General features: G+C 45.4%; 1 protein-coding gene and 2 long non-coding RNA genes across 4 annotated transcripts in view; all 3 read left to right on the forward strand.

Annotated features, from left to right (window-relative positions):
* The window catches only part of LOC139790750 (ankyrin repeat domain-containing protein 26-like), a 678,272-nt gene that overhangs the window by 152,363 nt on the left and 502,677 nt on the right, over positions 1–23,232 (forward strand). The window contains exons 14-15 of the mRNA XM_071732606.1: positions 833–897; positions 1,243–1,384. Of these exons, the coding sequence (XP_071588707.1) occupies positions 833–897; positions 1,243–1,384 (207 nt within the window). The remainder of the gene's footprint in view (positions 1–832; positions 898–1,242; positions 1,385–23,232) is intronic.
* LOC139790752 (uncharacterized) lies at positions 7,421–11,489 on the forward strand. The gene is made up of 5 exons (XR_011723613.1): positions 7,421–7,617; positions 8,235–8,341; positions 8,688–8,820; positions 10,203–10,409; positions 11,083–11,489. It is a non-coding gene; the product is annotated as an uncharacterized lncRNA (long non-coding RNA).
* Positions 14,556–16,626, forward strand: LOC139790732 (uncharacterized). 2 transcript variants are annotated; one of them, XR_011723605.1, is made up of 4 exons: positions 14,556–14,656; positions 14,862–15,079; positions 15,629–15,692; positions 16,504–16,626. It is a non-coding gene; the product is annotated as an uncharacterized lncRNA (long non-coding RNA). The 2 variants fall into 2 exon arrangements; XR_011723604.1 differs by lacking the exon at positions 16,504–16,626 and having other exon boundaries at positions 15,629–15,799.

Raw genomic sequence — 23,232 nt, forward strand, 5'->3', positions numbered from 1 at the left:
AAAATCTTCTTTCCGTTGAACTCTTTTCCTAAAAGTTACCAGACCTGAAAGAAAAGCAGAAGAAGGAGGAGACGGGAGGCAATGGTGACCTGCAAAGCCCTGCAGCATCTGAGAATGCGAAGAAGTCTGTTGGCAATGGTGGCCTTCAAGTCCCCAAGGCACCTTTAGAAGTCAGCACTGGTGAGAGAACTGAGTTAGGAAATAGAATCAGAAGTTGGAAGGGACCCATCAGGTCCAACTCCTGTCCCTTTGTCTTTGGGCACCCCCAGAATCACACCTGAGAGCTTCATCCAAAACACTTCTGGAGCTCTGGCAGGTTTGGTGCTGTCACCACTTCCCTGGGGAGCTTCTTCCACTGCTCAGCTGCCCTCTGGCTGCCAAAAATTTTCTGATGTGTAACCTAAACCTCCCCTGATTCAGCAGCTTTTGCTCCTTTTAGTTCCTTGTCTTGAGATGTGGGAATCTTGTGCTTTTCTGTCTGAATTTCCCCATGAGGCTGATTTGGCATCATGTGAGCAGTCAGAGCCCAGCTGGAACCAGGAGTTGCTGTCTTCTGGGTGCTTGGGTTTCCTCTCTGGTCTCCAGCTCCTCGCCCCTTTTTCTTTGCATCCACATTTTCCCAAAAAGTGCATCCTTCAGGATTTAGACCTCATGGGGTGGCTTAAAGGAGAGCCCTGCAAGTGGTCTGAGCAGCCTAGGAAGCCACCCAGCCTGAGCCTTGTGTTCATCTGCTGGAGATTTAGATGTCCATCCCCTGAAATAAAAAGGGTGTTTTGTGTCTTTGTGTCAGTGGGAAGTGATAGCAAAGTCTCTCTTCTTCCCTGGGGTGTAGGTGCCCCAGCAGCCCTGGAAGCAAAGGAACAGGAAGATGAGGATTCTTCTCCCTGGGATTCTGAGGTACTTTGTGTGAAGGACAGGGAGGTTGCCATGGGGGGGCTGGGGAGGGTAGGAGGGAGATCCAGGAGCACCTGAGAGCTTGCTGGAATTGGAATGAAGCTGGGCTGAAGTGGGGGAGGGCTTCTCAGGGGCTGTGCAGGAGCAGGGCTGAGACTGAGGACAGGAGGAATTCCTTTCTGCTCCTCCAGATTTCCATGGAAAAGCTGAAGGCCTTGTAAATCAAAGCTCAACAATTTTTCCCTTTTTTCTTTTCCATAAGAAAACCTTTTTCAAGTAGTCATTGAAAGGCAAAGAAGATGCTTGCTTCTTCCCCTTTTATATCTTCTTTTCCTTGATCTCTTTTAGGAAGAGTCACCTGTAGAGGAAGTAAAGCAGGAGGAGGGAGGCAAAAGTGAAGAGAAAAAAGCTCCAGCTGCCTGGATTGTGAAGCACCATGTTTTTAATGTTGACTCTGAAATCCCCAAGGCAGCTTCAAGAGACGTCACTGGTGAGAGAAAGGAGCTGGGAAACAGTGATGCAATTCTTTCTCTATCATTATTAAATGATGTTTTATAATATAAAAGGTGTTGCTCTCCAAGTGGTGGAGGTTCCTTGTATAGGAGCTCAGTGTTTGCTTCCTCCTAGCATCTTGATACTGATAATTTATGCCAGTCTCTGTTGTGCCTTCAGTGGTGTTATCTACAAATGTTCCTTTGCCACCAGGAAAAGCTGAAACCCCGTTACAGGCTGAGTGAGAGATCATGGACCTCGGAGTAACAGGAGTGGTGCATTTCTGGCCCTTAATCCAGAATCTTTCTTTTTTCCATTAAAATGAAAGTTGCTCCAGAAGAAAGGAACTCACAGAGGTGCACGTGAAGTTGCTATTGTGATAAAATGATTCACTCCAGCAGCTCACAAATTTTAGAGGGTGTTTTATTTTGTTCTCAGCCTTTTCTCACAACCATTAAAGATGCACTCTAGGTGTAAATAAGTAGTATGAAGTCATGCTGTTTATAAAAATCTGTTTTTCACTGTAGGTGAGCACTCTGGCTGTACCTCCCAGATAGCAGCAGCAGCTGAAAAAGAAGTTATCAAGGATGCCATTGAAAACTCAGTGGTGCAGGTATGGAAAGCCAAATATTTTTGAATTAGAATCTTAACTGTAAAATTGTATTAAAAGCTATGGTGAAAAAACGGTAAGTGGATAATGAAGGGAGAGTCCTGGAGAGGAAGAGTGAGTCTGAAGTGAATCTGGATCCAGTCTTCCTATGGTGTAAAATCCTTGTCATGATGTTGGATATTTTTTCTTTTGCTGCTTTGTTTCCAGCTGGTTTCCTTCAGTTTTTTTACCATTATTTTTCCTGTTGTGCTGTGCAAACAAACAATACAGTCAAAAGCATCTTTTCCCCTGCAAAATGCATATTCAAGTGAAAAGGGAGAATTTTCAGTAACATGCTGATCTGTTGGATGAAACGTGGCTTTTTCTTTTTGAGAGAAAAAGCCTTGAATTTTGGCCACCTTTCTGATGCTTTCTCTACCTCTGCAAAACATGTGTGGGTTTGGCCATGTTAAGAAGTGTTTGAAAAAAGGAATTTTTTTGCAGTGGGATTAAGGCAGGCATCCCCTGGAGTTTTCTGTAAGAGCTCAAGTGGAGCAAATTACTTGGAATTTGGGGCATGGTTTGGTGGGCATGGTGGTGGGTGGTTGGACTTGAGGATCCTGGAGGTTTTTTCGAACCTTAATGATTCTGGGGTTTTATGACTCTGTCCACGTAGGAGCAATTGGCCCAGGCCCAGAGGGAAAACCTCTTACTCCGCCAGCAACTGGAAGACAGGAAGCAGCAGCTCACCCAAGAAAGTGTAGTGACTGTTGCTCAGGACTTCTTTAATGACATTTTCAAGAATCTCAAGGCTGATACTGAGCAGAAAGTTTATTTGTTGGAAGAGAAAAACAAGGAGCTATACGAAAACTGCAATGTCTTAAGGAAACAGGTCTTTAGATGTGAGGTTGACAAAGTAGAAGCACAGGTGAAGTATACAGTATTAGCAGTGCTTAAGACTATTAGCAGTATTTTGGGGTTAATTTCTGAGTTTTGGGGCTTCTAAGGGACCTGGCTGTTCCTTAGAAAGTCAACTTCAGACACCAACCTAAGCTTTCTCTTCTCTATTTTATGGTGCGTGGCAATATTTAAATTTCTTTGTTCTTTGTGGCTCTGTGAAAGACCAAGAACTGCACAGAAGACTCTTGAGGACCTCAGTTAAAGTTTTTCTGCAAAAAACAAGTAGGAAACGTGCTCTTCTGCAGAGCATTCCACAGCCTCAGGCAGAGCAATGATTTCATTTCTTTAAGATGGAAAGAGGGGAAAGAAATCCAGCAGTGCTGTCAGTCATTTTACTCTGTGAATCACTTTGTATTCTTAGTACCAAACTAACATACACATGCTTGTGTATGGCTCAAGAAGAGTAGTACTTGAGGTTGTTTTTTTTTTTTATTAAAATCCTCCTGAGGAGCTCTTGGTAGTTGAGGTGCTCAGCATTTGGCTACCGACAGCAGGCAGATTTTTCCTGCTTTTTGAGTTCAAGACAAGGTCTAATTGTATAAATCAACAAATTAAAGACAGAATTAATGGTCTTATAATTTTCCTCATGCTCATATTCATTAGTGCAAGATCAGAGTACTGCAACAGGAGCTTGCTGATGCTCTGAAAAAGCTCTCCATGGTAGAAGCTTCGCTTGATGTCGCCACGTGCTACAGAAGGAACCTGGAGGAGGCCACGCTGGGCTTGAAGAAGGAATTGGCAGAAAATAAATCCAAGGTACAGAAAGTTTAGAATCTAGAATAAACTTCCTAGTGCTAGGGGGGGGATGATGTGTGGAGGAATCACAGCTTTTTACAAACGTAGTGTCAGGGTTTAACACTGGCCCAGCAATTAAACTGAAATCACAGATGCTCACTATTAATCCCCCCTCCCCTCCTTTATAAAGAAAGGAGAGAGAATAAGGGAGAGAGACTGATGGGTTGGGAACTAAACTACACAGCTTTAATGAAACAGTAATGATAAAGAGGAAAAATTACAAAATATATACAAATAGACAGGAAAATTGATACCACGTTCCTTCACCCCCTCTGCCCCAATAACTCTCACGTCACCACCGAGGCTGCAGGGCGGCCCTGGGAAAGTCCAGCCTGGACTCCTGGACTCAGCAGTGCTTGGGACCTGGAGGCAGGAACACAGAGATTCAGGCTGGCACGGAGCAGGACCACAGGCAGAGGAACAGATGGAATCCTCCCAGGATGCTGAAGGAAACAGGGACGGGTGAACAAGGGGAAGCAGGAAAGGCAGGAAGGGCAGGAAGCTGGCTTGGCCCTCGTGATCCCTCAAATTTACCCTGAGTATGAGGTGTATGGGATGGAATCCTCTGTTTGGTCAGTTCTGGCATCTATCTTGTCTGTTCCTCCCCAAAGGAGGGCTGAAGGTGGGACCTCTTTATTCCTCTTGGAGGGTAAAACGTTCCTCAGAGCTGAGCAGTGGCGTTGGTTCTGCTTTAACTATAAAAATCAAGTGTTATCAGTCCCAGAAGCAGACACTGTCTGAGAAACTTGCTGTTAATTTCAGCAAGTGTAACTACTTACAAGAGACTGAACTGAAAGCAAAAGTACAAGACAAAAAATCCCCTTTATCCTGGCCCAAACCAGGACACTTGGTATCTTTGTCTTTGACACAGTCCAAGGTTTGTATGTGGTAAAGTGCTCTGCAAAAGAGACTGAGGTGTCTGTCACTTATTCCATGTGGTTTGGCCCAGAAAGTTTTATCTGATTTCTGAAGGACAGTAGAAATAACGGACTGCGTTTCTATAGAAACAATGTCTGCATTACTATAGAAACAATGTCTGCATTTATATAGAAACAATGTCTGCAGTAATGCTGCATTTGGGCTTCTTGCTGCTCACTGTGCTTCCCTTACTTGTAACAAAGAACTCTTTTGGTTAGAAAAGATCTTTAAAATGAGGTCCAAGTGTTCCCCCCAGTCCTGCTAAGCCCAGTCCTGTCCCTCAGCACCACATCCCCACATCTTTGAAGTCTCCGTAGAGATTGTGACTCAGCCGCTGGTTCCAGTGCCTGACAACTCTTTTGGGGAAAATATTTCTCCTGGCCCTTGTTGAATCTCCTACAGCCCAGGTCCCTCTAGCAGAGCTTCCCGGCCCTCATCAGATCAAGCCTCCCACCCAATTTGGTGTCATTTGCACCTAATCCCCTCATCCACTGATAAAGATGTTGAAGAGAACTGGTGCAGAGCCCTGGGGACCACCACTGGGTTTAACTCCATCCATCAGCATGCTGCCAATTCTGATTGCTTCTGGAACTTACCCTGCATGAATATAGGTATATCCATAGATATACAAGGGGGATGTGACGTCCCTTTAGGAGAAGGATGAACTTTTTAATTGCTATTTTCAAGGGGGGGAGCAAGCGAAGGGATCCAGAGAGTGCCTGAAAGGAGTGGGAGGGTAAGTGTCAGTTCTTACAGTGGAGAAGATTGTGTAAAGTTACATGGTTTGTGTTCATTTCCTAGGAGGAGGGAAGGTATGAAATGTACTGACAGCTCTTTGGGTAGTGGGTATGTGCAGACAGAGGCATTCCCTGAGCTCTTCAGCATAAAAACTCAGGTGAGTGCTGTGGAATCTTGCTGTTCTTTTACAGCTGCAGGAGTTGGAAGAACATCTTCAGCATGAGCATTCAATTTGTGACTTGAAGATTGCTCTGGAAAATAAGGAAAGAGAAAAAAGAGATTGTTTCCAGAGACTGGAAGACCTCCTGTTGGCATCTTCTGGGAGAACTATTGCAATGAAACACCTGGAGGGACGGATACAGTGGTAAGAGAGTGGCACAGGGGACCAAGGTGTCTGCTGCTGTCTGGGGTGGTGAAGATGCTTCTGTTTGTGCTTTGCCTGCTGTTCTTTAAGAATTGGTGCTCTGGTGGTTCCTTGTAATAAGAACTGTGTTTCTGTTTAAGCCTTGAAGCTAAAAATGCCCGACTGCAAGCCACAGTTGTGCAGCAAAACAGTACAATTGAAACCCTTCTGCAAGGCTCACCCCTGGTAAGCTGCTCATAAACTGCTGTCTTTTTCCCAGTTGCTGTGGGGCCTTTGGAATATTTTTATTTTTTTCTGGGTTGATGTTTGAGCTCTTTTCCAAATTGTGGGATTCTGAAATCCTGGCCAGGAGCAGAGGGGCTTCTGAAAGTGTTCTCTGTGTTATTCTTTCCCTAGAGCAAAGTGGCAGGGTGAGTGGGGGAATTCCTTCTTTGAGGAAGCTTTTTCTCTATCCTGTTCTGTCCCACAGTGTTCCTTCCTTAGCAGCTTGGATAAATAAGTGCTGAGAGGGAGGGATTCTTTCTAAATAAGAAGAATTCTTCCCCGTGGTAGCTCCTGGGTTCTCCCTTGGTTGCTGGAGGATGCACAAGTGCCTCAAGGAGTAAATCTGTGCCCCCGACATTGGGCAGGTTGAAAAAAAAAAGGTTCCCTTTTTAATTTGTGGTGGGTAAAAGTGTGCTACCTGCTTCAGGAGCAGGCAGCTTCCCAGGACAGAATGGAAGAAATCAGAGCCCACGACCACGAAGCAGAGAGAAAGCTGCTGCTCAGCAGAATGGGAGACCTGAAACAGGAATTAGAGAGTGAGAAATACACCCTGAGAGAGAGCATTGTCCTAAAGGAAAAATATGAAAAGCTGTATCTGGAGGAAGTGAAAAAGAGAAGATGGTTACAAAATGAACTGGAAAGGTAGGTACATGCTTTTTGGAGTGGTAACAAGAGTTTCCTTTTTTCCTCCTGTGTTTTCCTGCTAGGGTTCCTCTTCTACATCTGGTCAGCATTACATCTGTAAGCCTGAGATGGCATATTTGTGAGGAAGGTTCCTTTAACCCTCCCTCTGTCTTAATATCTCTTGAGCATTCCAAGACTAACACCACTAATCGTGGAATTAATGTTGGTGGTTTTTTTTTAATTAATTGTACTTTACCAGTCAGCCTTTTTGCCAGTCTCTAATAATTTCCTCCTTATATTCAGTGAGTGGCAAAAAAAAACCAAACCATGAATTTTATGTCCTGTACTGTTTGAATAAGGATGTGCCCTACAGAGAACAGAATTTAATTCTATGAAGGAAGAAAGTGAATATTTTTATTTTCTGGCTTCCATTTGAGGCTTATGGTTTGAACTTTCCATGGGAAAGGGTGTTGTTGCGCAGGTGTTCTCTGCCTTTTGGAAAAAGCTGTGTAAGCACAGAGCATTCGCAGATTTGAAGCTCTCATGCTGAGAAGTCTCAAGTGTTGGTTGCTGCTCCTCGTGGGAAATGTGACTGCTGAGAAATCCTAAAAAAACCCTCAGCTGTTCAGGGTGTGGTCACTCCTAATCCCTTCAACTTTCACAAGTTGAATAATAACCAAAGACCTGGGGGGGTGGGGGGAGGGTAACTGGGCCAAAGTGACTCCCAAAGATAACTCTTGGTACGTCTCTGATTTTTTTCAGAGTTGAGGAAAACCAAGGAAAAGCCAAAAGAAAGCTTTGTGGGAAGCTTGTTCTTTCCCTTTCCATCAGTGAAGATCTGGATGTCAGTGCTGGGCAGTGTCTGGGACATTCTGGGAACACTCTTTCTCTAAGTTCAAGTTTAGGAGGAAGCTTCCCAAGTTCACCCACAGGAACAGAATCCTTGGGGAACAACATTTGCACCCATTATGCAGCTCAGGTAAAAAATGTGAAATCCCACCCTTAGCATCTGTAAGCCAAGTTGTGCTTTTTAACCTTAAAGTTACAACTCGTTTGTAGTGATTACTCATGGTGTAACTCCTCCTCATCACAACACTCCGCATCTAGGTGTGGTAGGGGTGAAGAGTCTTGGTTTTGAGGGTTGTTCTCTTTTCCAAGAGCACTCAGGGTTTTGAGGAGTTTTTGAGGGCAGTGGGAGCTTAAAAACCTTGCAGAAAAGGGGGCAAGTGAATTAATGCTTGGGAAAAAGGAAAGAGCTGCCAGTTTCCAAGGGGCAGTCTTTCCCTTTTCTCCTTTTCTGCATAAGGAAAAAATAGAAGTAGAAATTTAGAGCAGTTTGGCTGAGAGAAGAGCAAGAGGGAGAGAGGATGTGAATCAAAATCACCTCTTTGCCTTTGCTTGGGTGGGGGCATCTCTTTCCATTGTTAGCTATTGGCTTGTTGGGTGGGAAATGTGATGAAATATTCTCAGGAATCGGGTCCCTTGGCTTTCTGTGGAAGTTGGCTGAGAGGTGGAGGTGTAGAGCAGCTGCTAAGGGGAGAAGATGAGGTGCATGTCCTGTGCCCTGTGTGCCATCTGCTTTTTCTGTTTTGAAAGTCTGAGAGTGACAGAAAGAAAGAGAAGGAAGAGCTGAGCTGCCCTCTCCAAGTGCATCTGGACAGAGAGCTGGAAATAAACATGGAAGTGGAGGAAGAGTCTGAGAGGTGGGGCATGTTCGTATCCCTGAGTACAATTCAAGCTGAATTCAATTTGAATGTAGAACTGGGTGTGCAGAAGAGTTGGTGAGGAAATTCCATCCTCATCTTAGTCCTAGCAAGACTCTGCTCTCCATGAGATGAGAGCTGCCAAAGGAGGTTTCCCTGCAGGGAAAATCTGAATTTTTCCACAGGTGAAATTTGGAGCCTCCAGGTGTGGCATAGGAATGCTGGATTTTTGTCTCAGTAATTTCTGTTAAAGACAAAATTTCTGTAATGTTTACACAACAATATGTGAAAAAGGCTGCTTGTTGTTCCTTTGCTTCATTGTTTTCTTCTCAAATGTGCTTTGTAGCTCTGAGAGCTTCTCAAGCATTAAACAGATGATAAGGGAATTTGGGGAGCGAATGTCCCTGCATGAGTTGAAGAAAGAAATAAAGGATGTTTATTCTGAAATGGCCAATGAAGTTGCTAAAATGCACACAAAGGTGAGCTCTGATTTGTGTGAGGCTTTTTGGTGGTGGTGGTGTTTTTTCTCCTGGAAAAACTCTTACTCTTTCCCAAGGCTTCTTTTCACATTGTTAATTTTTTTGTTTGTTTTTTTTTCTGAGCTGTGTTTTGGAATGGATTTGGCTTTCCATGGTGCTGCAGCAGTAGATGAGTGTGCCCAAAGTTTTTTCTTCTGGAAAAACTGTCTTACTCTTTCCTAACGCTTTCCAATTGCTTCCCTGGGCAGGACGCTGTGAGGTGATGCAGAAAATGTTGTGGAATTTGTTTCAACCCTGGTTTCAGCCCAGTGGAATTTGTTTCAAACCCTGGCTTCAGCCCAGCCTTTCCCTTCTCCTGGGCACCCAAAAAAGTGCTTTTTGAGGTGGTTATTACTGTTTGAGTAGCATGAAAGAAAAGTCCCCTGCCCTGGCAGGGGCTCATGATTAGGCCAAAAGTTTCTTGAGTTTTTGTCTTCCAAGAGAAAGAGTTATTTTGGATGACAGGGAAGGTGATTACATCGAGGCAGAGTTAAATAGAATCACAGAAAATTATTAAGGGTTGGAAGGGACCAGCCCGTGCCAGTGCTCTGTCACCCTCACAGGGAAAAAAAAAAAAAATCTTTTTATTTATATGGAACCTCCTATTCTCAAGCATTCATTGTCTCTTTTCCTGTCAAATAAATCAAGGTTCTTCCTTCTGTTAGAGCCTCTTTCAAGTGCCCACCGTGCCAGTTTCCTCCCCTTTTAATGACTGACAGGATATCAGGTTTGATGTTCAATAGATACAGAAAATTTTGCTTCTGGAGGGGGGAAGAGAAGGACAGAGCTGTAGGTGACCATTGGGACCTTACAAAAGGCTGATATTTCCTGCGCATTTTTTAAACAGACTGCAGCTTTCACCTAAAGAGGAGAATACATCTTTGTCCTTCAGTAAAAGCCATCTTCTGAACTAATATTTAAAAATTTCTCAGTGTAGAGGGAAAAAAAAGATGGTGTGTTTCTCAGTGCCATAACGAAGCTTGAGTGTGTTGTAAAAATTCCTCTACAGCATGAGAGGTGGTTTTTGTGCTGAAACCAGGAGGTTTGGCTGTGTTTGACTTCCTATGAGCTTTTCCAGTGCTTTTCCAGGAAATGGGAAAATGGGGAAAATGCTGCCAGTTTGGTGCCTACTGCAGGAGAAGGGCTGGGAACCTGAGGAATCCTATCAGAAATGATGTTATAGGTGTTCTTGATTAAAAGGAAGCCCCTGGTTTCACTCTGATTTTAATACTGGGTCAGCAGATGATAAATCCAGTCCGGGTGCCCAGCCCTTTACCAATATTTTTTCTTCTTTTGGCTTCTGCTGAGTTCCTTTTCTTGTGTGTGTTTTTTTCTGTCTACAGCTCGACAAACTTTCTTGCCAGCTGAAAGAAGAGCCTAAGGCAGGCAGGATGGGAGGAGAAACACAAAAGTGGACCAGCAAGTGGAGATGAACACCCTGAAAAATACAAATACACCCTGAGAAAGAGCGTTGTTCTAAAGGAAAAATATGAAAAGCTGTATCTGGAGGAAGTGACAAAGAGAAGATGGTTACAAAATGAACTGGAAAGGTAGGTACAGGCTTTTTGGAGTGGTAATAAGAGTTTCCTTTTTTCCTCCTGTGTTTTCCTGCTGGGGTTCCTCTTCTACACCTGGTCAGCATTATGTTTGTAAGCCTGAGATGGCATATTTGTGGGGAAAGTTCCTTAAGACACTCTGCCTTCATTAGAACTCTCTTAATTTCTCTTGAGTGTTCCAAGAGTCACAGCAATGATCATGGAATTAATAGGGTTTTCTTCGTGGATTCTGTTTCCAAAGGGAATGTATAGCAAAAAAGATGAATTTCATGTCCCTTATTGAATAAGGAGAGGCCCTGCAGAGCACAGAATTTGATTCTGTGAAGGAAAAAAAAAAAAATGTCTTTTTTTGGCTTCTATTTTATCAGTTTGTCTGAGGTTTCAGCTCCCCATGGGAAAGGGAGGGTAGCTCAGAGTTGGTTTTCTCTGTGTTTTGGAAGAAGCACAGAGCATTCACAGGTAGCTTTGAAGCTCTCGTGCTGAGAAGTCCCAAGTCCTTGGTTTGATTGCTAATATATAAGCTCTCCAAAACCCCTCAGGTCAAATTCTGGGTTGGGTCACTCCTAATCCTTTTTTCAGAACTCAACAAATAATCAGAGACTATGAGTAACTCTGCCAAAGTGTTCCTGCCAGAGATAATTCTTGGGATGTGTCTGAATTTTTTCAGAGCTGATGATGAACTACCAAAAGCCAACACTGCACTCCATGAGAAGGGCATCAGAAGAAGCATTTCAGTCACAAGCAGCTTGGAGAGCAGAATTCTGGGTCCAAGTCCAGCTCAGCTTTCAACTCACCTGGGACATCCTGGCAAAGAGTTTGGCACTGAACAGGAATCTAAGTCCAGTTGGTGGGAATCTTCATTTGATCAAAGTTCTCCTTCATTGCAGTGCTGATATTTCCCAGAAAGACTCTGATGGGCTGATAGATGAGGATTATGCTTTTATTCACAGCTATTCCAAGCCTCCAAACTTAAAAATTTGCTGTCGGGTCACTGATCACGTTATTTCCTTACACCTCCCACTCCACAACAAGCCCCATGTTCTTCTCCTCAGGATTTATGCTGCAACCCTCCAAGCTGACCAAGTCAAAAGTCAAATTCTACACCAACCCTGCACTGCCTCCCCCAGAAAGTTCCTGCAGGGAAGTTTTGTGCTGAGCAGAACCTCACCATCCCCAAAACTCTCTTCCAACAACCTGGAAGCATCCTGGATCCAAGCACTGGCACCTCACTGACTGTGTCTTAGTGTGCCAGAGAAATGTTGGCGATGTCCGTCATAGCTGAGCGATGCCTGGTGCAGAATGTTCTACAGACCACTGCCTTGTGCCATGCAAACTTACCCTCTGCTTGAAGCCCAGACCTAAGAGGGGTGGCATCCCAGGGAGGAGGCTCAAAGTGAACCATCTTCAAAAGGTACAGTGAGAAACAGCTTCCAGGTAAACCTTCAAGCTGGACTTTTAGATCATCCCATAGATCCCTCTCCCGAAGCGAATCCCCAGGGTTCTCCTCAAAGAAAACCAAAGATTGGAATCTCACCCAAGAGCTCCCGGAACTGTTGACAAAGAAGAGAAGCTCTAAAATTTCCCTGTCTTCCAAAAGGTAGAGTGAGAAACAGCCTCCAGGTAAACCTTCAAGCTGGACTTTTAAATCATCCCATAGATCCCTCTCCTGAAGCGCTTTGGCAACACATTAAAAAGAGCATCCTGCAGTCCTCTGAAGAATCCCCAGGGTTCTCCTAAAAAAAAACCCCAAAGATTGCTTTGAGGAAAACAGCTGAGAGATCCAATAATTGTTGACAAAGAGAAGAGAACCTCTAAAATTTCACTGTCTTCCAAAAGATGCAGTGAGAAACAGCTTTGATGAAAACACCACGGTGCAGTCATCAGCACCCTGTAGAAGAAGAAAGAAAAGTCAAACTGCTCACACTACTGAACTATAACTCTGCTCTGCTTTGCTGGAAAAATCCTTGGAAGAATACAGTGGTTTTCTCTGGAGGTGAACTTTCCATGTTTTTCCAAAAGCCTATAGGAAGCCTCTGACAACTCTGGGGTGCAGGTATGTGAAGCCAAATATTTTGAATTAGAGTCCAGACTGCTAAGTAACATTATAGAGTAAATGGAGAGTAATTACAGAGTCAATTATAGAGTAAGTTATACAATAAGGTAAAGAAAATTAGCAGAAAGTGACTAATGGTGATGGCGGAGTCATTCAGAGGAAGATGGTGTTTCTGTCTGAAGTTAGGTACAGTTTTCTAAGGATGGGGAAAAATCTTTTCCACGATGCTGGGTATTTCCTGCTGCTTTATTTCCAGCTGGGCTATGTTGTTCCTGCAAACAATGCAGTCAAATGCATTTTTTTTTCCCCCATACAAAATACGTGTTGAAGTGAAGAAGGAGATTTGTCTGTAAAAGGCTGATGTGTGTGACTAAACATACTTGGTCTTCCTCTTTGTAAGAGAAAACTCATGCAAAAAAAACCTTGGAATTTGGTGACCTTTGATGCTTTCCCTGCATCTGCAAAACATGTGTGTGTTGGGCCATGCTAAGAAGTGTTTGAAAAGATTTTTTTCTGAGGGTATTTCTGAGGGGAATAGGGCAGGCATGTTGGTGTTGGGCATCTGGGGCAGGGCTGGGCAGAAGGGTCTGAAGTCCTGTGTAACACCTCAGGGGAGAGTGGAGCACATTATTCCAACTTTTGGGACATGGTTTAGTGGTGTTGGTTTCCCAGTTGGACTGGAGGATCCTAGAGGTTTTTTCCAGCCTTAATGATTTTGTGGTTCTGTGATTCTGTCCCCATAGGAGGCATTGGCCCAGCTCCAGAGGGAAAGCCAGCTGGCTTCCATCAGCTGCTGTACAGGGATGCTTTAATGACATTTTCCACAAACTCTGCTGAAAAGCAAGTTTCCACGCTGGAAAAAATGAGCAAGGAATTAAAGGCCAAGTGTGCTGGTCTTAAACTATGAGGCTGAAAAACTAAAAAAAAGGGAGGTAAAGGACACGCTTTTTGCAACGTTGAGGGCTCTGAGCAGTGTTTTGCTGTTCATGACTGCATTCTGTCTTTTGGGACCTGCCTGTTCCTCAAAAAAGTCAATTTCAGCCACTAAGCTTTCTCTTCTCTGTTTTGTGATGTGCAGCAATCTTTAAATTTCTTCTTTGTGGCTGTGTTAGGCTAATTAACTGGTCAGAAGACTGATTAGAATGTTAAAGTTTTTTTCTGCAAATTCCACCAGTCCCAGGCAGAGGGTTTAAAGGTTGAAAAGTTCTATACCCATTTAGTTAATTTTTATTTTCTGGAAAACAGGAACTAGTCCTGTTGAGTAATTAGACACTGTTTGTCTGTGAATAGTGATGTGAACAGTGCTTTAAAATTCCATTTCTTTCTTCGTCTGAACCCCGGAGTGATTGAGTGAGGTGAATACCTGCATGTGTCAGATAACCACCTTATTCTTCATTTTTCAGTTTCTTTAAGAGGGAAGAGGGGGAAGAACTCCAGGAGTGCTGTCAATGGTTTTCCCCTGTGAATCACTTTGTATTTCTAGTGCCAAAATACCAGGTTCCTTTGGGAGATGGTAGTTCTGTGGGTGGCTGGAGGAAAGGAGGGACTGTCCAGATTTATGAAAGTTGTTACTCTAAAATTACCTTGGTATTAATTTAATGTATTCATTTAATGTAAGCAATATTAATTTAACTTAATGTATTGGTTTAATTCTTTGTAGAATGCCAAAAGAGACCAAAGAACCATCTCATACAAAGTCCTGCCTTTAGTCACCAGAGTAATATCTGCAGTCAAACTATGGCTCTTGCATCAAACAGATTGCTTTGAGTTCTGTTAAAAAAAATAACATGATTCAGTGTATGGTGCTGTATTGTTCAAAAAGTATAACATTATCTATAACATATATTATTTTTTAATGTATTAGAAAACAGAAATCTCCATGAGCTGCTGCTGATAGTTTGGAGGTGCTGACTGCTGGTGGCAGGCAAAATTTTCCTACTTTTTGAATTCAAGACAGTTGTAACTGTATAATCAAATAAGTTAAAAGACAGAATTCATGTTCTTATAACTTTTTTCATGCTTTTTTCATAACTTTTCTTATAACCATTTCATCAGGGCAATGTCAGAGAGGTGACATTGGAAAGCTCTCTGTGGCAGAAGTTCACTGGAAGTTGCTACGAGGCGCTGCAGGAACCTGGAGGAAGCCAACCTGGGCTTGGAAAAGGAATTGGGAGAGGTTAAATCCAAGGTACATGAAGTTGTCCCAGAATTCCAGAGCAAACTCCATTCACTGATTGCTTTGAAGCTTTAGTGCTGAGCAGCCCCAAGTCTTGGTAACTCTTTCAGGTTTGACTGCTATGATACAGGCTCCCCAGAACCCTTCAGGTCAAACGGGTTTGGTCATTCCTAATCTGTTCCTGCCAGAGATAATTCTTTGTGTCTTTGTGTTTCAGAACTGATGAAAAAAAAAAAAAAGGAAAAGCCAACAGAAGGCTTCGTGGAAGAGAAAAGAACACGCGTGGAAGTGGCTGCAAATCCAGTTCACCATTCAACTCATCTGGGACATCCTGGCACCAGTCTGATTCTGAACAGAAGTCCAGTAGGAAGCATCCCCAGCTCACCCATAGGAGCAGAATCCTTGATGAACAGGATTTCCTCTTCTGCAGACAAGGTAAACATTTTGAAATCCCATCCTCAGCTACTGCTGAAGAGCATGTGAATGCAAGGTTGTGCTTTTTAGCCTAAACTTACAACTCATTTGCAGGGATTACCCATGGTGTGTCTCCTCCTCATCCCAACACAACATCTAGGTGTGCTAGGGGTGAAAAGTTTGGGTTTTGAGGTTGTTTTCCAAGAGTGCCCAGAAACCAAAGATGATGCCATAGGATGGTTCCAGCTAAGCTTCAAATTAAATTTTCTTATCTAGGATGTATGACTATAATAAATAAATCTGCAATAAATTTCACTTTATACTTCATTGTGGGAGATCCACTGTGTAGGAGGCATTTGGGTTTTTATGGGGTTCTCCTGGAGAAGCTGTGAATTTGGTCACTGCTCTTCCTTTAGTCCTGGAGAGAGGGCCCTTCCCTCCCCTCTGCTGGTTTATGGCCTCATTTCTTTGGCCCTTGGAGTTACTGCCTGGTTTTGTGTGGACTTGAAGAATGTTTTAGAAGTTTAATATTGCACTCATGTTAATGGTGTGTTTTCTGTATGATTCTAGTACAAGTGGATCCTGGATGAATTTGTCTCTGAAGAACCTGGACATGGTAATGTGTCATGTTAGAGTAAGTAAAAAGATGACTGCTCCTAACTCTTGAAAACAACATCTTGAAAGCTGTTTAGTTCCTGTGCTAAGCACAGGGTTTTTTCTGCTAGCTTTACACTTACTTGAACATGGCAAGTTTCTGCTCTGTAGAGCTCTAAGCAGCTGCCTGAAAAAAAACCCAAAACCAGCACAAAGGAAACTGACCTATTTCCTCCACACAGGTACACTTAGCTAAAGCTGAAGTCACCTTTCACTGGAGTTAATCCTGAATCACAAACATAAAAGGAGCCCTACACAGAGTTTCACAGACTTCAGCCATCACTTCTCCTCCCGTGTCCAGTGATTGCCTTCAGCACTGACCCATAACACACCCCCTGCTGTCAGTTCTTGGTCTTTGCTGCCCTTTACTCATTGCTTGTGTTTGTAGCTCCTCTGTTTCAGTCTTTTTATTTGAATAGGCAAGAAGAGGCTAATCAGTGACAAAAGTTCTCCTTTCTTCAGAGAAAGATCACTCAGTAGTGTTCAGGCAACTGTCAGGGGAGCTGAATGTTTGTCATCCATGGCATCAAACATGTTCTGTGACATGAGGCCAGATGCCCCAGGAGGAATTGCACCTATTTTGTAATGATTACTCCAGAGTCAGAGCTTTGCAGTGACTGGTGCTGTTTCAAAGCAGGAAGCCCCTGAGCCAATTTCCTTCTGTTGCTGTCTGCTTTTAATCACGGAGAGTGTTCAGCTCTGGCTTCGTAGCCGTAATGTTCTGACAGTGACCTCTTTGCCCCTCTCTCCTGTAAAAGTAACGTCAGGAATCTTGTCTCTTTTCTTCCCAGACACTGATGAACTTTCAACTACATCTTTGGGAGCTTGTTCCATATCTTGTGATGGATCAGAAGACATGAAAATATCTTTCTGTCAGTCTGAATAAATGTTCTGAGTCTGTTGGATGGATGACAGCCCTGTTGGCTTTCCCTGGTGGTTTTTTGATGCGTAGTCCTCTCCCTCTCCCCCTTCCCTTTTCCCTCCTCTCCCATTGTCTTCCCTCCCCTCCCCCTTCCCTTTTCCCTCTCCCTCTCCTCTCCCTCCCTCTCCCTCCCTCTCCCCTTTCTTCCCCCTTCTTCCCCCTCTCCTCTCCATTCCTGTGTAGTCCCCTCCCTCTCTCCTTTCTCACTTTTCCCCTTTTCCCCCTTTTCCCCTTATCCACCTTTTCGCAGTCCCCTTTTCCACATTTTTCCCTCTTTCCCCCTTCTCCCTTTCCCCCTTTCCTCCCTTTTCCCCCCTTTTCCCCCTTTTCCCCCCTTTCCCCCCTTTCCCCCCTTTCCCCCTTTTTCCCCCTTTTCCCCCCTTTCCCCCTTTTCCCCCTTTTTCCCCTTTTTCCCCTTTTTTCCCCCCTTTTCCTCCTTCCCCCCCTTTTCCCTCTTTCCTTCTTTCCCTCTTTCCCCCTTTCCACCTTTCTCTTTCTCCTTCCCCTTTCTCCGTCTCCTTTCTGCTTCCCCTTTCTCCTTCCCCTTTTCCTTTCCTCTTTCCCCTTCCCCTCCCATTACCCCCCTCCCATTCCCCCCCTTCCATTCCCCCCCACCCATTCTCCTTTCCCTCCCCCCACCCCTCCCTGCCCATTCCCTTCCATGCCTTACCCTGCCCTCCCCTCCCCCCCCCAACTTTCCCCTTTTCTCCTTTTCCCCTTCTCTCCTTTTCCCCTTTTCTCCTTTTCCCCTTTTCTCCTTTTCCCCTTCTCTCCTTTTCCCCTTCTCTCCTTTTCCCCTTTCTCCCTTTCTCCCTTTCTCCCTTTTCCCCCTTCCCCCCTTCCCCCCTTCCCCCCTTCCCCCCCTTCCCCCCCTTCCCCCCCTTCCCCCCCTTCCCCCCCTTCCCCCCCTTCCACCTTTCCCCCCTTCCCCCCTTCCCCCTTTCCCCCTTTCCCCCTTTGCCCCTTTCCCCCTTTCTCCCTTCCCCCCTCCCCCTCTCCCCCCCTCCCCCCCCTCTCCCTTTTTCCTTCTTTCCCTCCTCCCCCTCTTCCCCCTCTTCCCCCTCTTCCCCCTCTTCCCCCTCTTCCCCCTCTTCCCCCTCTTCCCCCTCTTCCCCGCTTCTTTTCTTCCCCCCTTTCCCCCTTCTCCTTTCCTCCTTTCTCTTTCTCCATCCCCTTTTCTCCTTCACCATTTTCTCCTTCCCCTTTCTCCTTCCCCTTTTCCCTCCCTCTTTCCTCTTTCCCCTTCCCCTCCCATTCCCCCACTCACCTTCCTTCTTTCTCCTCCCCTTTCCACTCCCCTTTCCCTCCCACTTTCCCCTCCCTTTCCTTCCCTTTTCTTTTTTTCCCTTCCCTGCCATCCCCACCCTCTCCTTTTTTGTAATTTTTGTAAATAAATTGATTTGGATTTTGGTTTTAAAGTTTTCATCAGTCTCTGACCTTTATTTCTTGCTGCTACCAGTTCTGCTCCTCTTTACCCTTTTTCATTTTCTGCACACCTGCTTTTTGAAATGGAATAGAAAAACCCCGTATTTCTGAAGGAAAAAACATAGCCTGCTTTTCAAGAGTGCAGAAAGGGCCTTGGAAGTAGAAAGACTGCTCCAGAAATCACTTGGGCACGAGCAATGTGATCGTGTCCTTTGCTGCGTGTCTGGCATGGCTCAGTTTGGAGTGCCAGAGCTCAGCTCCAGTTCCCTGTTGTGGGCCAGAGGGTTCATTTTCCTAAGGAAAGCACATGGACAGTGTATTTCTTCCCAGTGCTTTCTGATGCCACTCAAGTTTCAGAGCCTCATTCTAAAAGAGGCTTCATGGCAGCTCTGCTCTAGAGCTGTCACACGGGGCTCCACACCGAGCCCTCTGATCTGCTCCCTTTCCTTCAGACACAACTCACAGCAGCAAACACTCATCTCACCATCTCCCTTTGGGGATCCAGTCAAAACTTGTGCTGCCTCTGCACAGAATGACTTCTGCAGCCTGACCAGCACCCGACAGACACATCCTGCAGAGGGGGACAGGACTTTCCTATTTGTCAGACAGAAAGAGGAATTTGGATATCCCCAGAGAGAGCATCTCTTCAAGAAACAGGCAGTAAGCTCTAAGGCACAGACAGCTTTGCCATTAAGGTCTCTTATGGAGAAAAGAATTCACTCCTAAATACTTTTGGTGGAAGCATTGGGTCCCTGCAGAGAAATCTCTGGGGGAGTCCTGTTCCCAGTGGGTCCCATAGCCAAGCAGAGAGCATCCCTCCCTTGGTGGTCTGCAGCTGGAACAAAGGACCTCATCAGCAGGTTTTCCACTCTATTTGCTAGTTTGTGCTTCCTGTATCTATGGTATATCTCTTTATGTCACACCATACCACACTGTCAGTCATTCTGAAGTTAAGAGGATATCATTTTATTTGTGCAGACCTCTGCTTAGTGAGAGGTACGGCTAAAATCTAAGCCAGGTGTGTCCTGGTTTGGGCCAGGATAAAGGTAATTTTCTGTCTTGTACTTTTGCTTTCTTTGCAGCTGCTCCCCACAGACACTGCTGCTGTTGAGAAAGCCAACGCTGCTGCTGTTCCTGCTGCAGACACCACAGCCTCTCCCTCTTGGCACACACAGATACTTGTTGGCCCTGGGAGTGGGAGAAAAGGAAAACCATGGAAATGAGAAATGAGCCTGTTCCAGGCAGGTGAAGGACAAAGAAGGGATTGCTGAAGCAGAGTGGGCAGGGGACAGAAAGGGATGGGGTGCACCTGAATGCCTTTAGAATGCCCTTTGCCATGCTCTACCATTGTCCTGTTGTAGCCAGACTGGTGATGTCACCCACCCAGGTGGGTGATGTGGTGGGTGGGAAGTTCAGGAGATGATGAGGGTCACAGTGCCATCAGTGATCCAAAGTCCTCCTGGCAAGCAGTGACAGTGCCTCAGTGTCCAGAACTTGTGCCAACACTGTTTCCTGTCTTTATAATCCCCCTGTGGGGTGGGACAAAAGGCACTTTCACCCCCTGTGTGGATGAAGCCACGCTGGGGACGCCCTTGAGCAACCTCATCTGGTTCATCCTGCCTTGAGCAGGGCACTCAGACAAGGAGATGCTCAGGGGTCTCTTCCAGCCTGAGGTATTCTGTGATTCAGAATGATCTGGAGAATGATAGCGGGAATGATCTGTAGGATCATGGAGCAGGAGGAGCACGGGAAGCTCATCCTTGAGCAGCTCCAAGAGACACTACTGTTGAATGAGGCTGATGCTGTGGATGGGATTAAGAAGTGAGTTCCATGGGGACAGGAGAAGGGTTGGCTTCAGTTGAGTGGAATCATGGAATCATGGAATGGGTTGGATCGGAACTAAATGATCTTGAACCATTCCGACCCAACCCATTCCATGATTCCATTGTTCTGTGACACAGTCCCAGCCAGTTCCAGGCCTGGGCATCTCCACAGCCACCACCAGGGCTTTGTGATGCAGGGTCTGGGTCCTGGACACCATTGTCATGGGGGTCTCCATGGTGACCATATCTAGGAGAGCACCTCCCTCAGGAGTCAGCAGCTGCCCTGGGTGCTCATGGAATATCTGTGGCAGAAAATGCCCAAGATGTCCATGGAGAAGGAGGTGGAAGCCTGCTCCCAGCCCTCCACAAGACCCCAAGGTCAGTGACTGAAGGAAGGGCTGTGGGGAGAGGGCAGCTGTCCCCTGCAGCCCATGGAGGAGCACAGAGGGGCAGATGTGGATCTGCAGCCCTGGAGCACCTTGCACCAGGGTGATGTCAGTTATTAACTGAAATACATAAAATTTTAGAAAAAAGTTACATTTGAGCAATGTGAGCATGTCTGGGGAAAGGGTCAGGAACGTGAGGTTGCTTTTGTCTCTGTGTCCAGATTTCTAGTGAGTTGGCTTCAGTTGGGTGGGAGGTGTCCCTACCCATGCATGCAGGGGGTTGGAACAAAATGATCTTGAACCCTTCCAAGCCAATCCATTTCATGGTTTTATGATTCTGTGACATGGTCCCAGACAGTTCCAGGCCACCAGGACTTTGTGATGGGGTAGGTGCAGTTTTTCAGCTGTTCCCTTTACAGCTGAGACCCAGGCCTGATGAGGAGCCATGACAGCATCTTCATATTCTTGTGCTTTTTTAATCCCATCACCCACAGTTGGTTCCATTTCTCCAGGAACCCATAACATTACTGATAGCGTATGGTTAAATGGGGATGGTGCAGCATGCACAAACCTTTGCCTCCCAGGCTTAGAGCATGGCATGTGATAAGGATCTACAGACTCATCATTGTATAGATCACATCTCATGCAGATATTTCTTTCATATCCAAGTGTGGCTGCTTTGACCTGTGGGCAGTTTATTTCCACTTTATAGGGATATTTCTTATGTGTATGAAATGTGTATACTATGTGTATCTCCTAGGTGTGTGAAACAACACTGTACCATGTACCACACTGTTGAAGACCATATCACAACTATGGTTTGTAAGCAGCTGTTACCAAGAATGAACCACAGAGCAACACTAATCCCAGATAAAAAGCCACAGATCACACCCTGCATACCAAAGGTACAGCAGGACTGGTTTAATTTCCAACCCTGTGAAATTTCCAGAGAAAATAGCTTGATTCCCACTCAGCGGAGCCATCTGGGTATCCTTCACTGAAGTCAAAATTCAAACTGTTCATATAAATGAGTTGAATTTTCAAATGGGCTCTAGATATTTAGCTTAAGGCCCACATTTGGTGCCAATAAATCTGTCAGGGTGTTACACTTGGCCGACAATTAACTGAATGACAGAAGCTCTCTATTAATGCCCCTCCCTACCCTGATAAAGAAAGGAGAGAGAATAAGGGAGAGAGACTTATGGGTTGGAAACTAAACTACACAGCTTTAATGAAACAGTAATGATAAAAAGGAAAAATTACTATGGCTGGACTCCTGGGGTCAGCAGGCCTGGTTTAATTCCAGATCACTTGTAGTGGTGATGGTGGGAAGGTGTTTGCCATCTTGGGTTCCTCTCTCATTGTCCTTCAGTTTAAAGCATTTCTAAAGCAGTTTAAAGGAGCTGCAGGCATGGACAGTGTAGGGCAGCCTGCAGGAGAGGTGGCCAAGGGCTCTGGAAGGCTGAAAGGCCCAACAGGACCAAGGGCTTTGTCACCCCAGACGTGGCAGCTGCCTCAAACACCATGGTCTACCAGGAGGAATTTTGTCCTGGGGCTCTGGACTTTCTTTCCCCTTCTTGGGGAGGTCAAGATGTGTCTGAATTTTTTTTTTATTACACGTTTTCATACTCCACTGTCCCTAGGAAGAGTCCTGACTCATAAGAGAGGGATGGGCTCTGCCTTCCCATTGCCTGGGTTTCAGAGTTTGTCCTCAATGCTGCATTAATAAATAAATAATGAAAAATCTTTGCTTTCAGAGCCACCTATACAGAATCTTTGCCTCCCTGCAATCATGGCCTCCAGTGATCTGCTCTAACAAGGCCATGGGGAGGCTCTGGCAGCAATGGTCCTCAGTGGGGCCAAACAATGCTTCAAGGTACTTTCAGGTTCCATTCTGACTTCTGGAGCAGTTTGTTCATTCGTCTCTCAGCACAGATATTCTCATCTCAGATATTAAATAGAACTGGGCTGAGAGACTGATCCCTGGGGGACAACACTAGTGACCGGCTGCCAACTGGATCAGCACCATCCAGCACCACTCTCTGGGCTCGGCCCTCCAGCCAGTTCCTAACCCAGCACAGAGTGCCCCTGTCCAAGCTGTGGGCTGACAGCTTTTTCAGGAGAATGCTGTGGGAGACGGTGTCAGAGGCCTTGCTGGCCAAGTAGACCACATCCACAGCCTTCCCCTCATCCACCAGATGGGTCACCTGATCATAAAAGGAGATCAGGTTGGTCAGACAGGACCTGCCCTTCCTAAGCCCATGCTGGCTGGGTCTAATCCCTTGTCCATCCTGCAGGTGCTGTGTGATTGTCCCCAGGATGATCTGCTCCATAACCTTGCCAGGCACTGAGGTCAGGCTGACGGGCCTGGAGTTTCCCGGGTTCTCCTTCTGGCCCGTTTTGTGGATTGGCGTGACATTGGCCAACTTCCAATCATCTGGGATGTCCCCAGTGAGCCAGGACTGTTGGTAGATGATAGAGAGAGGCTTGGTGAGCTGTTCTGCCAGCTCCCTCATCACCCTTGGGTGGATCCCATCAGGTCCCATAGATTTGTGGGGATCCAAGCAGCTCAGTAGGTCACTGACTGTTTCCTTCTGGATTACAGGGGGGCTGTTCAGATTCTCGTCTCTTTCTACAAGCTCAAGAAGCCAGCTGTCCTCAGGATAACCTGTCTTGCTGTAGAAAATTGAGGCAAAGAAGGTGTTAAATACCTCAGCCTTTTCTTCATCTTGGATAACTATATTGTTATATATAGTCCAGTAGAGAATGGAGGTTTTCTCTGCCCCTCCTTTTGCTATCGATTCATCTGTAAAAGGACTTTTTGTTATCCTTCACAGAGGTGGTGAGATTCAGTTCAAGTTGTGCCTTTGTCTCTCTAATTTTCTTTCTACAACACCTAACTATATTCCTAAATTCTTCCTGAGTAGTTAGCCCTTTTTTCCACAATCGGTAGGCTCTCTTCTT

The sequence above is a fragment of the Heliangelus exortis genome, unplaced genomic scaffold, assembly GCF_036169615.1.
Source record: "Heliangelus exortis unplaced genomic scaffold, bHelExo1.hap1 Scaffold_135, whole genome shotgun sequence".
In the NCBI taxonomy this organism is placed as follows: domain Eukaryota; kingdom Metazoa; phylum Chordata; class Aves; order Apodiformes; family Trochilidae; genus Heliangelus; species Heliangelus exortis.